This window comes from Callorhinus ursinus, unplaced genomic scaffold (genome assembly GCF_003265705.2).
Source record: "Callorhinus ursinus isolate GAN/ISIS: 27379988/994484 unplaced genomic scaffold, GSC_fseal_2.0 scaffold109, whole genome shotgun sequence".
Taxonomy (NCBI): Eukaryota; Metazoa; Chordata; class Mammalia; order Carnivora; family Otariidae; genus Callorhinus; species Callorhinus ursinus.
In genome coordinates this window covers 1431824-1449790 of record NW_027397171.1, presented here as the reverse complement: position 1 = coordinate 1449790, position 17967 = coordinate 1431824, and the positions used below count along the sequence as shown (strand labels likewise).

General features: G+C 47.3%; 1 protein-coding gene across 1 annotated transcript; it reads left to right on the top strand.

Moving 5' to 3' along the window:
* Nucleotides 1-1080: 1080 nt before the first annotated feature.
* Nucleotides 1081-10745, top strand: LOC112813515 (olfactory receptor 2H1). The gene is given in 3 exon segments (XM_073889560.1): nt 1081-1090; nt 9935-10246; nt 10249-10745. Coding segments are annotated over 3 exon segments (819 nt in total).
* The last annotated feature ends 7222 nt before the right edge of the window (nt 10746-17967 follow it).

Genomic DNA, 17967 nt, shown 5'->3' with positions numbered 1-17967 from the left:
TTTAATCCTCAAGCTTTATAATAAGTTTTGAAATCAAAGTGTATAACTTCTCCATCTCTCTTTTTTTTTTTTTTTACAAATTTCTTTTGGCTACTTTCAGTCCTTTGTATTCCCACATAAGTTTCAAGATTAGCTTGTTAATGTCTTTTAAAAAAAAAAAGTCCTGCTTTTTTGGTAGATATTGTACATAGAGAGCAATTTGAGGAGAATATCCATTTTTAAAGTTTCTTCTAGAATTTTTATAGGTTGGCAGCTAGGTCTGTGATCCCTTTTGAGTTAGTATTTGTGTATGGTGTGAGGTAAGGAGGTCCAGATGAAAATATGGGTGCATGTGTGTGTGTGTGCGCGCGCACACGCGCGCACATGTGTATCTGATTGTCCCAGGACAATTTTCAAAAAGACTATCCTTTCCTCACTGAATTGCCTTGGTTGCTTGTTTTTATGATTTATGAAGAGTACTATGCTTTATATAGTCTCCTTGATCTTGTTTTCTTCACTCAGTAGATTTCTGGCATATTTGTCCATATTGTCGCTCACAGGTATAATCTACCCATTTTCACTGCTGATAGTATTCTATGATAGTTATCTGTTTCTGTACAACTGAAAGGTATTTGGGTTGTTCAGTCTGGCATGTCCATTTTTAGGTTTCATAGCTAAGTCTGATGGCAGTGTGTGAAAGCTGGCTGAACCAACACACCGGAGGGTGCAGGATGGTATACGGCCGGGGACCACCCAGGAGTGAATCCAGTCTGACTCTCCTACTTCCCATGCAAATTATTTACCCTCCCTGAAGCTTAGTACTTTCTTCTGTAAGTTGGAGGTTTCACTCAGGATTAGGCTGTGCTACCGTTAACAAACATGTGAAAAGACATGGCTTTACAAGGACAGAAGTATATTTCACTCCACGTCAAAACCCATGGGTAGATGATTCAGAGTCAGTATGGTAGTTCGCCCCCAAAAAAACTCAGGGCCATGCTCCTTGGAACTCTGCTATTCTTAGCATACAGCTTATATGGTTACGGTCCAAATGGTCATCAGCAGTCGTGCTCTGCTCTCATCTATGCATTGAGCGGATCCATCATGAACCAAGGTCAGCTTCTTTTCATTCCATCATTGTGTCATAAGGTACACCTCCCTCCAAGGCAGATTAAAGGTAGTTACAAACTCTAGGACAATCCTCCCACCAAGGGAGTCTATTCCCATTCCTCTCGAGTCTAGGTTGGGCTATGACTGTGTTACGAGAACTGGCTGTCCCACCCTGGTCTCTTACAGCCCTGAGTCATCATGTAAGAAGTTTGACTACCATGTCTGAGGGACCACGTGGGGAGGTCCTAAGAGAACAGGTGGATGGAAAGGAATCCAGAAGAACTGAGACTTACGATTGACAAATCAAGGTACTAAGCATAGGAATAAAGCTTTCTTTGATGCTCTAGAGCAGTCCATTTACCGCTTGCACCCCTCCAAGTGATCCCTGCTGATGCTACATGGAACAAAAGAAACACCAGCCAAACTTCCCCTGTATCTGGCTCACAACATTATGAGATACCATTAAATAGTTGTTGGCTTAAGTCACCAATTTTGGGTACAATTGGTTATGCAGCAGTAGGTAACTTGGAGCACCCCCAGTGCAGCCACTGGTGTGAGTAAATGGAGAGGTAGAAGCAAGAATGTGGATGGCGTGGAGAGCTGAACCACTTGCTCAAAGGCCTCGTGCGGCACTCGGTTTTGCTCATTCTTGATCTGGGACATTGTATTTCTATCTTATGGTAATGAAAGCTGTAACTCCTGACCTTATCCCTTGATTGGTTTGATAGAACCCAGCTCATGATGGGCAGTTCCTGACGACCCCATGGACATTTGATGTCCCATGTCTGGAGTCCTGTCTCTACTAAAGCCCAGTAGCAAGCCAGGAGCTATCGCCTAATAGGATACACTTCTTTGCAGTAGATAGCATGGCTTGATCAGGAACCCAGGGGTTTGTGTTGTGACTCTCCTTTGGGGGCTTACCAGCAGGAACACCACTCTGAATCTTTTCCCACCACGGCGACCTCTACAGCCTGACGATCTGTTGGATGTGGTGGAGCTACTACAGAGCCCCGTTCTGTTCTGGGCTCCAGTCAATCACTGGAAATAGTCTCATAAATGTAAACATGTTGCCTCTAGAATAAAAGGATGATGAGGCATTAGTGGTGTTACCCTTAACTGTGTTAAATATGACAAGGAATAATCTGTCCTTTACTTTAGAGGCATGACCTGGCATGCTCCAGACCACTGGCCCTCTAGAAACTTCAGGGATGTGGAGGGCCTTGAATGTTCACAGGGTTCTCTCTCCCACTCTTGGGAGTACATTTATCAATACCACCAACATATTCACCAATTCTGGCTCATCCTGCTTGAATAATTATATATCATCAATATGATGGAACCAAGTGAGGTTTCGTGGAATGTACAGAAGGCCCATGTCCAGAGGGTACTGGAACTGCCTCATATTGTCTCATGAAAGGGGCACCTGGGTGCCTCAGTGGGTTAAGCATCTGACTTCAGCTCAGGTCATGATCTCAGGGTCCTGGGATGGCACCCCTTGTTGGGCTCCCTGCTCGGTGGTGAATCTGCTTCTCCCTCTCCCTCTGCCACTCCCTCCCCACCTCCCCACCCCCCCATGCTCTCTCTCTGATAAATAAATAAAATCTTTGAAAAAACATATCATGAGAGCTGTTAGATTTTCAGGCATTTTGCAAACCAGTTGTTAAATACAGCCATTAAAAATAATCATTATAAATTTATAAGTTATATTAAAAGCAGAGATAATATTTAAAACTCACCATTTCCTAGTTATTTTACTATATTCTGTGATTTTTTTTTTACTTTTATTTGCATTTATTTTATGCAGAATTTACTCCCAGGCCATAAATTTTTGTTTCTTCAGTTTCTTCTGGGATATCTTTTTCTTCTGTGCAACCTCCCCTTCTGGTTTAGGAACAATATGCTCTTTCTCGGTAAGGATCATCTCAGTGTGGCAGGGATAGCTCACGTGTGGGTGAATCTGACTTTGAACCAGGTAATCTCTGTCTCATCTTGGCGGCTTTGCTCACCTGGATGTGCTCAATGACCAGAGAATCTACATCTAAACTCTTAAGCTCAGCATTACTCTCTGCATTTTTAAGCATGTGCAATAAAATTCAGCACTCTTTTTGGGCCACCAGCCCTGTGTCCAGCCCCACTGTTTGGCCAGGGCACACCTCCCAACTCCACCGTTGTAGCCAGGGAGTGGCGCACGCTGCTTCTGCAATGTGACATCCTTCAGATACTTGGTGGCTTTCCAGATATGCGTATTCTTGATGGCGTGGGCAGTTTCAGGTGTGTTCCTAAAGTGAACACAAAGATTCGAACCTCTTGATTGGCATGATTTTGTAGGATTTTCTGGGCCAAGTGAATAGTGAACTATTTTCAGAGATCACCTCAGGCTGCTTATGGGAAGAGCTATATTTTATGCTAAACTGTGCTTATTGACATCTATTGTGTCTATATGATAAAAAAAATACTATAATATACTGCATGGGGGTGTGTTACCACGTACAGCTCTCCAAATCTGCATTTTCAGTAAAGTCACACTGGCAGCTTAAAATTGGGTGTGGTAGAAATATTCACTCTACAGAAATCAGCAAATAGGACAAACCACACTTTTCTGACTGTAGTACCAGCACATGCTGTCCACGTCCCTTTGGACCATGTTATGATGCCAGAGTTATGATATAGTAACATAAATGTACAGTTGTACACACACCATGTAGATGCAAACTGCTTCTCGTCCTCCAAACTGATAGGATTTGAAAACACATTCACCAGTACCCAAGAGCCATGTAACCGAGCCCCAAACCACCGTTAATCAGGCATGAAAGCTGCAGTTAGGACAACTACCTGGTTGCATTTCTGGTGGCTCATTGTCTTCTTCCAGAATCTGGTCTGGTGTTTGTAGTGACCAGAGTGGTCAATGAAGTGGAGAGGATAGGAACAACCACCTCCTGCATCAATCTCCACCATTTCCTTTGGATTGTGATATTGCTCTGGACTTAGTGTCTTTGTGGAGAAGGGAGTACAGATTTGGGACTCCCACTCAGCATCCTCCTACCATATCACTTACTCCACTGGCCCAAGAACCAATGTGGGGATTCTGCCAAACACCAGGTGTATGCATTCCAAGTACACATTCAGGAACTGTAAAAATGACTACTAGGTAGGTCCATGGACCTCACAGAGCCACTGTGATTTGGACCAGGGCCAGGGTGCCATTGATTAGCTGACCCCATGAGCCCCTACTGCAATGGAGGACAGGCATGTTAATGACTCAGCTATGTTGTATGAGCCTTAGACTGTTCCAGCCCTAAGGTTTTGTAATTCTGTGCTGCTGCAGTCAGGTCCAACTCAGACAGAAGTCGATGGAACAGAAGGAAGTTGAGCACTTTAAAAAAGTGGGATCCTACATGATTGGATCAGAGGCTTGGGGGAATATCTAGAAGCCTAGGGTAGTCTCTGGAGTGGTAGGAAGGAGACCACCTTGTTATTCCTGACAGAAAGAAGCAGTGGGGGACCTCTTTACCTACCACAGGGATAGCGAATGCTGGCATGGTTCCTCTAGATAGTCCCCTGCCTCTCTACAACAATCAGGGACTAATTGTCTGTGGACTGTGGGACCCTAAGGTCTTAATAAAATTAATGAGCTTTGTCTCCATAGGATGGGAGTCATGCAATCGCTCCCTCCAGCACCAGATCAACCCTTCTAATCCCTGTGCCCCTGAAACAAGCTACCTTCTCCCCAGCCCGAGGGCAAATGCTGTTCACAAGCAGGAGCGTCTGACCTCTGGGGGCCTCACCTTCCCTGCAGGGACGCGGTATGCTGAGGTTGGCATGCAGCCCCTGCAACCAGCCCACTTAGGTTCAAATATCAGCTCTCATGCTCACTGAGTGTACTGTCTGAGACAAGGGATTTAATCTCTCTCTGCTTCAGATTCTCTACATCAAAGGGAGAGGGTGCACAGAGTTGCTCTGTGGGTGATCAGAGGCATGCTGGTAAGTGTTTGGCAACCAGTTTGGTTGGGGGAAATACAGCCCCCGATTGAAGGACTAGCCAATTTCTGTGGTGTAAATATTCCTAAAATGGCTAGTCCAAGCTACCAATAGTTTAATTCTCTCTCACAAAAGTCCCCAAAATTTAACAGTCAGGAGCTAGTATGAGCCAACTCCAGCACATCCCATGTCCATGTGCCTAGAGAAGTGCGGATTCTGCAACAGACAAATACAAGGACTTCTAAGGGATGGAGACTTCTAAGGGATTCACCTCAATCGAACATGTTAATTAATGACAATAACAGCATTATCTGGAGGCAAAAGTTCTAGGACTCAGTAGTTGGAAGTAAGGACCACAAACCAACCAAACATCATCATCAGGACCCTACTTCCCTTCTACTATCTTTAATGAAGGAAGTGGTGAAAGAGGTGGTAATCTGTCTTCAAGATGGGTAAAAAAATTTCAGGACCCTTAGCATGAAATGTTGGAAATTCCAAAAGATACTTCATACCCGTGCTTATTTCTTATTTTGTTACCCTCAGCCTATCCATACTCACAGACTATGCTTACTGACCTATCAATTAACTTATAAATTACTATATACTAGTGCTATGGATTATAAGTATTATTTGGGGTATATAGATCTTAATAAGCAGGACTAAACCACAGAATTTACAACAAATCTCTCAGCCTTCCAAAGGCAATTAGTTTTGTTTTTTTTTAAACTTAATCAGAGTAGGGGCGCCTGGGTGGCTCAGTCGTTAAGGGTCTGCCTTCGGCTCAAGTCATGATCCAGGATCCTGGGATGGAGCCCCACGTTGGGCTCCCTGCTCGGCAGGGAGTCTGCTTCTTCTCTCTCTCCCACTCCCCCTGCTTGTGTTCCCTCTCTTGCCGTGTCTCTCTCTGTCGAAAAAATCAATAAAATCTTAAAAAAAAACATTCAGAGTAAATATCAAACAAAAAAGTTTAATAAAGCCAGTCACTCTTCTTACTCCCAGTTAAATTTTATTTTATTTTTTTATTATTATTATTATGTTCAGTTAGCCAACATATAGTGCATCATTAGTTTTCGATGTAGTGTTCAACGATTCATTAGTTCCTTATAACACCCAGTGCTCATCACAATCTGTGCCCTCTTAATGCCCATCACTCAATTGCCTCATTCCCCCACCCACCATCCTTCTCAGCAACCCTCAGTTTGTTTCCTATAATTGAGTCTCTCATGGTTTTTCTCCCTCTCTGATGGCTTCCCATTCAGTTTCCCTCCTTTCCCCTATGATCCTCCACACTATTCCTTATGGGCTACATATGAGTGAAACCATATGATAATTGTCTTTCTCTGATTGACTTATTTTGCTCAGCATAATAACCCTCCAGTTTCATCCACATCGATGTAAATGGTAAGTATTCATCCTTTCTGATGGCTGAATAATATCCATTGTATATATATATATATACCAGGTATATACATACCTGGTAGTGCAATTGCTGGGTCATAAGGTAGCTCTATTTTTAATGTCTTGAGGAGACTCCATACGTTTTCCAGAGTGGCTGTACCAGCTTGCATTCCCACCAACAGTGTAAGAGGGTTCCCCTTTCACACCTGCACCCCAATGTTCATAGCAGCAATGTCCGCAATAGCCAAACTGTGGAAGGAGCCGAGATGCCCTTCAACAGACGAATGGATAAAGAAGATGTGGTCCATATATACAATAGGGTATTACTCAGCCATCAGAAAGGATGAATGTCCACCATTTGTATTGACATGGCTAGAACTGGAGGGGATTATGCTCAGTGAAATAAGTCAAGCAGAGAAAGTCAATTATCATTTGGTTTCACTTATTTGTGGACCATAAGGAATAGCAGGGAGGACAATAGGAGAAGGAAGGGAAAATGAAGGGAGGGAAATCGGAGGGAGAGATGAACCATGAGAGACTATGGACTCTGAGAAACAAACTGAGGGTTTTAGGGGGGAGGGGGGAGGGGTGGTGGGTTAGCACGGTGATGGGTATTAAGGAGGGCATGTATTGCAATGAACACTGGGTGTTACACGCAAACAATGAATCATGGATCACTACATCAAAAACTAATGAAGTACTGTATGGTGACTAACATAACATAATAAAAAAAAAGAGGGTTCCCCTTTCTTCACATCCTTGCCAACATTTGTTGTTTCCTGCCTCGTTAATTTTTGTCATTCTAACAGGTGTATCTCAGGTGTATCTAACTGGTATCTCACTGTGGTTTTGATTTGTATTTCCCTGATGGCTAGTGATGTTGAACATTTTTTCATGTGTCTGTTAGCCGTTTTTATGTCTTCTTTGGAGAAGTGTCTGTTCATGTCTTCTGCCCATTTCTTTTTTTTTTTTTTTTTAAGATTTTATTTATTTATCTGACAGAGACAGAGACAGCAAGAGCAGGAACACAAGCAGGGGGAGTGGGAGAGGGAGAAGCAGGCCTCCCACGGAGCAGGGAACCTGATGTGGGACTCGAGCCCAGGACCCTGAGACCACGACCTGAGCCGAAGGCAGACGCCCAATGACTGAGCCACCCAGGCGCCCCTTCTGCCCATTTCTTGAGTGGGTTCTTTGTTTTTTGGGTGTTGAGTTTGAGAATTTCTTTATAGATCTTGGATATCAGCCCTTTGTCTGTAGTGTCATTTGCAAATATCTTCTCCCATTCTGTGGGTTGCCTCTTAGTTTTGTTGACTGTTTCCTTTCCTGTGCAGAAGCTTTTGATCTTGATGAAGTCCCAAAAGTTCATTTTTGCCTTTGTTTCCCTTGCCTTTGGAGACATGTTTTGAAAGAAGTTACTGTGGCTGATGTCAAAGAGGTTACTGCCTATATTCTCCTCTTGGATTTTGATGGATTCCTGCCTCACATTTAGGTCTTTCATCCATTTTGAGTCTATCTTTGTGTATGGTGTAAGGAAATGGTCCGGTTTCATTCTTCTGCAGGTGGCTGTCCCATTTTCTCAGCACCATTTATTAAAGAGACTGTCTTGGGGCCCCTGGGTGGCTCAGTCTTTAAGCGTCTGCCTTCGGCTCAGGTCATGGTCCCAGGGTCCTGGGATTGAGCCCCACATCAGGCTCCCTGCTCAGTGGGAAGCCTGCTTCTCCCTCTCCCACACCCCCTGCTTGTGTTCCCTCTCTCTCTCTCTGTGTCTCTCTCTGTCAAATAAATAAATAAAATCTTTAAAAAAAAATAAAGAGACTGTCTTTTTTCCATTGGACATTCTTTCCTGCTTTGTTGAAGATTAGTTGACCATAGAGTTGAGCATCATTTCTGGGGTTTCTATTGTGTTCCATTGATCTATGTGTCTGTTTTTGTGCTGGTACCATACTGTCTTGATGATTACAGCATTGTAACAGAGCTTGAAGTCAGGCATTGTGATTTCCCAGTTTTGGTTTTCTTTTTCAACCTTCCTTTGGCTATTTGGGGTATTTTCTGGTTCCATACAAGTTTTAGGATTGTTTGTTCCCTCTCTGTGAAACATGTTGATGGTATTTTGATATGGACTGCATTGGAAGTGTAGATTACTCTGGACAGCATAGACATTTTCACAACATTTTTTCTTCCAGTCAATGAGCATGGAACATTTTCCATTTCCTTGTGTCTTCCTCAATTTCTTTCATAAGTGTTCTGTAGTTTCTAGAGTATTGATCCTTTGCCTCTTTGGTTAGGTTTATTCCTAAGTATCCTATAGGTTTTGGAGCTATTGTAAATGGGGAATCGATTCCTTAATTTCTATTTCTTCAGTTACATTGTTAGTGTATAGAAACGCAACTGATTTCTGGGCATTGATTTTGTATCCTGCCATGTTGCTGAATTGCAGTATGAGTTCTAATAATTTGGGAGTGGCGTCTTTGGGGTTTTCCACATAAAGGATCATGTCGTCTGTGCAGATAGAGAGTTTGACTTCTTCTTTGCCTATTTGGATGCCTTTTATTTCTTTTTCTTTTCTGATTTCTGAGGCTAGGACTTCTAGTACTATGTTGAACAACAGTGGTGAGAGTGGGCATCCCTGCTGTGTTCCTGACCTTAGGAGAAAAGCTCTCAGCTTTTGCACATTGAGAATGACATTTGCTGTGGCTTTTCACAGATAGCTTTTATGATACTGGAGGTATGTTCCCTCTATCCCAATATTTTGAAGAGTTTTAATCAGGAAAGGATGCTGTATTTTTATCAAATGCTTTTTCTGCATCAATTGAGAGGATCATATGGTTCTTGTCTCTTCTTTTGCTAATGTGATCTATCACGTGACAGAGGGGATTTTAATCTGACTGAGGGTAAGTCGAAAGTTTGTTCTTCAAGATGTCAGCTCCTATCTGGCCCCCAACAGTGGAGCACCAGGATGGAAGTTAACCAGGGTCTATACTCCTGGCCCTGGCACCTACTGGCTGGGTGACCTTAGCCATGTTTCTTAACCTCCGAAACTGTTTACTTCTTGAAACAGTTGGAATAAGAGCATCTTGTTTGCAAGGTTGCTGTGAGATCCAGGTGACTGGGTAGCTGTGAGGCATGTAGGAAGCACTCCACACATGCTAGCTACTAATAGCAGTAGCAAGTAGCTCTGGATCATCACAAACTCTTTGGAGTGGGCCCCCCACCCATGTCCTGGCTCCCATCACACTGCTGGCTGGCACTCCTGGAGCCCAAGAAACGAATAAATGCAGAAACCACTGACCGGCTGTGTCAGGGGGGAAGAGCCAGGAACAAAATGGTAAATGAGAGAGTGTGGAAAAGACAGAGACAAGGGAGAAAAGGCAAGGTGCCACTAAGGAGAGGCCATCTACAGGGACTCAGGAAGGAGTTGGGGAGGGGAGCCCCAGGAGAATGAGAGATTCAGAAAAGCAAACAAAGTGATTAGGAAGAAATTCCTACCTTCTGACCCTGGTGGGCAACACCCTCATCATTCTGCTGTCTGTGTGGGACCCCAGGCTCCACTCCCCGATGTACTTTTTCCTCCCTAACCTGTCCTTCTTGGACCTCTGCTTCACCACAAGTTCCATCCCCCAGATGCTGGTCAACCTCTGGGACCCAAAGACCATCAGCTTCCTTGGCTGCTCTGTTCAGCTCCTCATCTTTCTGTTCCTGGGGACCACTGAGTGCATCCTCCTGACAGTGATGGCCCTCGACCACTATGTAGCCATCGGCCAGTCTCTCCATTATACCACCATTATCCACCCCGCCTGTGCTGGCAGCTGACATCCATGGCCTGGGTCATCGGTCTGCTGGAGTCAGTAGTCCAGACACCACCAACTCTCCGCCTGCCCTTCTGTCCCCACTGGCAGGGGGATGACTTTGTGTGTGAAGTCCCAGCTCTAATCAGACTGTCCTGTGGGAACACCACCTACAATGAGATCCAGATGGCTGTTGCCAGCACCCTCATCTTGGTTGTGTCCCTCAGCCTCATCCTTGTCTCTTACTTTGCCATTGCCCAGGCAGTGCTGAGGATTAACTCTACAAAAGGGTGGGGAAAGACATTTGGGACCTGCTCCTCCCATCTTGCCGTGGTCTCCCTCTTCTACAGCTCAGTCATTGCTGTCTACCTCCAGTCCTAAAATTGCTATGCTCGCAAAAAGGGCAAGTTCTTTGGTCTATTCTATGCTGTGGGCACTCCAGCACTTAACTCTCTCATTTACACCCTGAGGAACAAGGACGTAAAAGAGGGCCTTTAGGAGGTTGCTGGGGAAGGACAGGGACACAAGGGGGAGCTGAGAACTGCTCCTTGTGCTTTCCAGTCCGTAGGAGGTCCGCGTGCTTTTGGCAGGAAGCCTGTGTTCCCCCCACCTGTGCCCTCCCCCACTGTGCCATGCCGGTGGATGATAGCCATGTGTGTGCGTGCATGTGCTGTTTGTGTGTGCCTGTAAGGCAGAGACTGGAGGTGGGCTGAGGAGGAAAGCGTACCAATACGTGAAACAGGATAGATTTCAGATTGAGTGTTTCTTCTTTGCTCTATTTTGTCTTTAACGGTCTTTGCCTCCACCAGGATGTGCCTAAACCATTATCTGTCATAAAAGTTTCACCCCCATTTCTGATCCCTGCCACATCATTTTGCTTCTCCCTCCAGTTTTTTCCACTTCCTTCTGTGTGTTTTGCATTGTCCATCCATTTCATCCTCCCAAATGACAGCAGGAGAGGGGAGCTGAGGCCAGACAAGCTCTGAAACCAGACCAAGAACACACACTTTAGACCTAAGATCCAAGCCATGCAACCTCTCTTATGGTACTCAAGTGTCCCCGCACCTTAGGCTTTAGGAACAGAGGAACCTCGGGAGAGAGAGGGGAGAGTCACTTGAGTGCCTGCATTTCTCACACACACACACACACACACCCCCCACAGGTCACCTCCGCACCGGCATTGCTTCCCAAATGTGTCCATGGGTCACCTCGGCTCCTCCATTCCTTCCCCCGGTGTCCACAGGTCACCTTGGTCCCTCCATTCCTTCTCCCAGCGTCCACGGGTCACCTTGGCTCCACTGTTCCTTCCCCCAGTGTCTACGGGTCATCTTGGTCCCTCCATTCCTTCCCCTGGCGTCCATGGGTCACCTCGGCTTCTCCATTCCTTCTCCCAGCGTCCACGGGTCACCTCGGCTCCTCCATTCCTTCCCCCGGTGTCCACGAGTCACCTTGGTCCCTCCGTTCCTTCCCCGGAATCCACGGGTCACCTCAGGCCATCCGTTCCTTCCCCCGGCGTCCACGGGTCACCTAGGTGCAGGCGTCTTCCACCCCAGGCCAATCTCGGAGCCAGGAGCACCCCCACCTTGGGGACTGGGCAGGAACATGTCCACCAGGTGGGCTCTGGCAGCTTCTACTGGTGGAGTGTGGCACAGCACCTGGCTTCTCTTGGAGGTCATCATCAGTCCCACACTCTGCTCAGACAGATGGAAATGGTGACATTGCCATCATCGAGTATTTATGTATTGATTAGAGCACTCCAGGTACCATTTAAAGTGCTTTATGCATATTGACTCATTTAATCCCTGTCACAACACCATGAAGCAGATCCTACCTTTTTCAGATGCACAAATAAGACACTGATTTAAGCAGCAGCTTAAGGTCAGTGATTTGTCCCCAGGAGGCCGACTCAAGTCTCTGTGTACTTAACCCTGTCTTTTGGTAGAAACAGTATTTCCGTCACCCAGGTGAGAAGTCTCAGCTTCTCAGTAAACTTTGAGGAAATCATCCCCATCTAGAAATATATCTAATCCGATTTTGCATCCGAAGGAGGTTTCCTTCCTGGGAATAAGAGTTTATTGAATGCCTCAAAGCATCCCACATGATCAAGAAACAGTATCTGCTTGGAAGAAGTTTTGTTACGGCTCATGGCGTGTGTTCCTGGCTTAGATCCCCGACTAGATTTCAGACTCCTGGAAGGCAAGGGCCAAAATGTTGCAGAAAATTGGCACCCAATTAATTCTATGAATGAATGAATGAATCTCTCCAAAGAATGCGTGTAGCTTTCTGGGGGGTCCTCATTGCACACATGCTGTCTCAGCTTCTTCATGGCAATGACAACACCAAATCCTCTTTGGTGCACGCTGATGAAATAAGAAAATGGAAAAACCCTACTTTTATTCTAATCCCAACACAAAATGGCTTTGGTGGAACTTTCTCCCTGCACCAGCACACAACAGCACCCTTAACTCTGTGTTCACCCTACTCTTCCCAGCCATCCAGTTGCGGTAATCTTATTGTCCCCTCAGCATCCTATTAGACTATACCCTGATCTTAATGTAGATCCCCCATCTGATATTAATATCCTAATCTCATTCCTACAAGTATTGCTAACCCTAATCCCACTTTTCAAATCACTTATGTAATTTCTTTTTCTCATGACCCCTTCTACCTTTTCGCTCACCTGCACCTGCTCTTCAGCTCTGTACACAGAGAATTATATGCAGCAGTCTGAAAGAAACTGTTTAAATGAAACCTGACCTGTTGAATAAATGGTTTAACACTCGCATCTCATTCTGAATTAATTCTACCTGTGAAGTTATCTACTCAAAACTTAAGGGGAAAATCTGTGCTAACTCAGTCATAATCCTCAAAGCGTGCAGGGAAGATAGAGATGGTCAGAGACATATTTCCAGCTTAAATAACTGAGTTTGAGGCTGTTAGCCTTACAAGTAAAAACTGCCAGTTATCACGCCAGCACAAGATGGGTTTACTCAGGAATTAAAAAAAAAAAAAAAAAAAAAAGAATTGTAATCTGGGACAAATAAGGTGCAGCAAAACAGTAGACAAGTCCAGGAAACACAGGAGAGGCACACGTTTTTTTTTTTTTTAAGGCTAAAGGGGTGAGTGGAGAAGGCTGTTAGGAACTAGCAGTCCACTGCAGTAGGCCGGGGATGGGGGTTCGAATTGTGCTGGCTCCCCACTGCCTTAGTGGCTGGAGGGAAGGGGGATGAGAAAGCTCCCTCATCCCGCTGGAATAGTAGAGTGGTATCCACCTGCGAGGTCCCCTCCCTGTCTTCCTGTCGGGCCTGCTGGTCACCCGGAGTGGTAGGGCTGACAGCTCCCTCTGCTGGCCTCCCAGCACCGTTGGTGTGAGATCTCCCATCACTCCTCACAAGGAACCCACACAAAGGAACAAAGTGCGTGAGTGCCTGGGGGTGTGGGAAACAGAAGGTTCTTCCTAGAGGTTTGAACCACCGCAGAGGAAGCAAAATTAACATGGAATATTTGCCGATGTACCGCGTGTAAAGAGCTAAACGGTCTTGAGTGATGAGGGAACAGAAAGCTACCTGAGGACAAAGCGGAAGCTGACACCCCACAATCCCCACTCCGTGGGATGTATGTGACATTCCTCAGGCATTCCTGGCTGACCTCAAGGAAAAACAAATGGCTAACTAATGAAGATTACAATCCTGCAAGACCTTGGTCTCCCTCAGTTTACAAATGTCTTAGCAATCTACAAGAACAAAGCATTTCTATCAACGGCCTAGCTTCCAGAAGAGAATGTAAATAGAATTAAACGTCCTTATAACCTGCAGCCCATTGACAGAGACTTTAAGCGGGCAGAGTGTAATGTTCCTCCAGGAATCTCCCAACTATTATTAATGCCTTGCTAGAGGGAAAAACAACCTTAACTTGACAATGGCAAGGCCTCGGGTTTCCTGTGAATCTTCTTTAACATATGAAAGCTTTCTCGAAACCTCCCTTTTTCTTACCTCCCCCAGCCTCCCCTCACAACCCCGGGGCAGCTCCTCTTTCTGCCCACGGGTCTTGTCCCCGAGCTTTACTAAAACCACAATTTTGCACCAAAGACGTCTCAAGAATTCTTTCTTGGTCATCGGCCCCGGACCTCACCTATATTCCAAAACCCCATCATGAGGATGGGATGCTGTGGGAGAAGAAGTTACACCGGGGAGCAGAGTCATTAAGGAGGAAGGTAGGGATTATTTTAGGAGTGCATGCAGGCTATACTGAACTGGACGAAACGAGAGAAAGGGATCCCTCAGAAATGCTTGAAGCCTGTAAGAATTAGGTCCCATGAGGACAGGCACTTACCTGCCCACCTAGCACAGCACTTGCGCTGGAAATATTTAAAGGCCAGCATTCAAGAACTCTGGGTTTTAGCTGCCTACTCAATATGGACACCAGCTCCCTTCTGACAGGCTCCCTGAATCCTGAGCAGATGCAAATGCACAGGGCCCAGCTCCCGCTGCTTGCCTTTAGCCCCTGGTGGAGCCAGGTTCCTGTTTCTCCTATGCAGAATTAATCACGCACCCTGGGAGGAGGGTACCAGCGGACACCTCCAAAATAGGCCTCTTTGGCATACGGATTATTTTCAGCTAAGGCCGTTGAGGACCAGCCAGCCAGGAAAAGCTCTAAAAGCAGGGCAAAGTAATTCACATTTGTAAAGGTGCCTTCCTCCCTGAGACAGGGATCTTCACACCTTCTATCAATGGTGAAGTCATTGACTTAAATCTGCCTAACCCAACTATGCAACCCTCCCTTACCACTCCTTCTCTGACTTCCTTCCTTAACTCCCCTCAACCAGCCTTTCCCTGTTTGGCCTAAAGTGGTTAAGCCCCACCTGTAACCGGCCCCTTGGGTCACTCATTATGGGGTGTCCCACGTGTATGTGCGATGCAGTGTTCAAAAACGTGTTTGTCGGGGCGCCTGGGGGGCTCGGTCTTTGAGCCTCTGCCTTCGGCTCAGGGCATGGTCCCAGGGTCCTGGGATCGAGCCCCGCGTCGGGCTCCCTGCTCCGCGGGAGGCCTGCTTCTCCCTCTCCCGCTGCTCTGATGCTTGTGCGCTCTGTCACTCTGACAAATAAATAAAATCTTATAAAAAGCAAAACAAAAAAAATGTGTTTGTCTTTCTGTTGTGAACGCCTCTAGCCTTCCCTTCCCTGCTCTAGGGGCCATATAAGGGACAGCGTATTGGAGAAGTATTTTTGAAAGTCACTGCCGTTTGGAGGAGTGGGGAACCTGCCCTCTGATTTCCCTTGTTAACAGACTGAAGCGCAAAGGAACAAAATCCCTGCTCCAATAGCCTGAGTCCCCAGTGGCCTGAAATGACAAAGGATGGTGGGAGGGTCCTCCATTGGCAGAAAAGGCCAGTGTAGGACGGCTGCTGGCCCTGAATCGCCCGGAAGTAAAGACCCCTACAAGAGTCTGACCGCCAGCAGGCAAGACTGGGCGATCAGAGTGGGGTGCAGGCGCGCAGTGTGAGGAGGTGGGTGACCCGGCTTCTGAGTAGGCAGACCAGCACAGCAGGGGATGGATCATTCTTTCCAAAGGCAGCTGCAACAGCATATTTATCCCATCCCACACGGTTTCTTACAACGTGATGCTCGTCCCAAGAGATGGGGTCTGTGTTTCTTCCCCTTGAACCAGGGACGGCCTGGACCAATGGGATTCAGCAGAAGTGATGCCACGGGACTTCCAAGGCTGTGCTGGAAAAAGGACGCTCATCAGCCTCGCTGGCTCCCCTCCCCTCTCTCCCCAGGACACACCCTGTTGGATCCCAGTCCCACTGTCGTGAAGAATCCCAGGCCGCACAGCAAGGCCACGTGTAGGGCTCCACCGGCAGCCACTGAAGTCTCCGCTGACAGCCATCACCCATCTTCAGTCCTTTCCCATGACTCCGACCCCCAGCCTTCAAGCCTCCGGGCATCTCCCCACCATCCTGTGTGAGTTCCCGACCCACAGAAACCAGGAGAAAAAATCGTTAGCGTCTTAGGCTACTGTTTAGGGTGACAGGTTCTGCGGCAGTAAATCCCAACAGGCGCGGCTTGCCAGCCGGCTCCACTCCTCGTTAGCGGTGCGACCCTGGGCAAGGGGCTCCCTGTCCCTGAGCTGCAGTCTCTGTGCCAGAGCACACAGCACCTTCCTAAAGGGCTGCCCTGAGCCTCGGAGCTGAGGACTGCCACGCCCAGCACTCCAGGTTGCTCTCCCACCTACCTGTTTCTGTCCTTGACCTGCTCCGTAGTTACTCTGCCTTCCCACGACGAGCATGTGCGTCCGGTGAAGCCCAGTGCCCAGAGGGACGCCTGCCCCAGCAGCGCTCCCAGTCAGAACTCTCTCACAAAACCAACACAGCACAGAGTGCTCCGAAATGCGCTGCTAGTGACCGAGTGGGCAGAGGGGCCAACCCCACACGCAGCCCGGACCCCGGCGTGCTCCAAAGTCAGGAGACGACGCTGACGCCCGCCTGTGGGTGAGTCCTGTCTGGACAGAGGCGGGGCCGGAGGACGGCTGGGTGCTGCCCTCACCACCCCCCTCCCCCAGGGGCCTCTGCCAGCCCTCCTTCAGCTGTCTCCTGAGTCCTGCTTGCGGAGAAAATCTGGCTCACCCTGGGTCCCAGCAGGACTTCTGATCCTTTGTCTGTAATTTACACCCCACCTCAGTGCAAAGAAAGTTGGAGGTGGTAATTCTGGTCTTTTCGGTTCTACCCAGGGCGGTTCTGAAGCCAACTGTCCATTTTCCACGCTGCAGGCTTATGCACAGGCATCTCCCCCTTTCTTGGGAATGTGCCACTGTGGGAAGAGGGGAACTCGTATTTCTTCCAACTGGCCTGAGCCAAATAATCACAGTGGACTGGTGTTCAAGCACTGGTCTGGCAGTTAACCTGCATGCGTTCCCATGGAACTTCAGAAACTGGCTCCTGAACAGGATGATGGACCCACTCAACCCTTCAGGTCTTTTGCAAAAATGTGAGAATGGCTTAAGAAAAAAAAAAAAAACCAGTGCCAAAGGGAAAGAGAAAAGTCCAGCTGCAAAGAAACAGTTCTCTAAGAGGACACACAGATTTGTAAGGGTCTCAGCAAGTTTCCTCTCCCTCGTTGAGCACTCAATACTTTCTTTTCTTGGACAGTAATTTCCTTCCCAGCTGCTCAGAGCTCTCAGAGACTTTGCAGGCTGGAAGCCCTCACAGGCTGTGTCATGGGCGGTCTCAGCCGCTGTTCTTGGTTCTTGGGAGGGAGGGTGCTCACATCTGAGCAGCCACGTCCTCTGGGCTCCCAGGAAGTGCCCACCACTGTCAGAGGGCTCGTTCAGCGGGAGTGACCGTGGCTAGCAAGGACGAGCAGACTCCATAGGCCAAGGACAGTCTGAGCACCGGTCCTTGCACCCAGCGTGACGGCAATGAGCAGGATGTCTGCTGTGATCTTCACAAACGAGGAGAGGACAGAGATCACGGAATTTGTTTCCACGTGGTGGTGACTGACGCCCGGGTCGGCGGACCCCAGAGCAGACCCCTCCACACTTGGAGCCCATCACTTGTCTCAGCCTAACCCCGTCCTGATTTGTCCTGCTAGGCCCTCAGGGCACCAACCCAATACCTCTCCCCACCCCTCCACCCCAGTGCCTTTTCTCTAACATGGAGACCCCTGAGCCTCCCTCCTTGGACGGAAGCCCAATCTGTTCACAGTAAGGGACGAGCCGCTGAG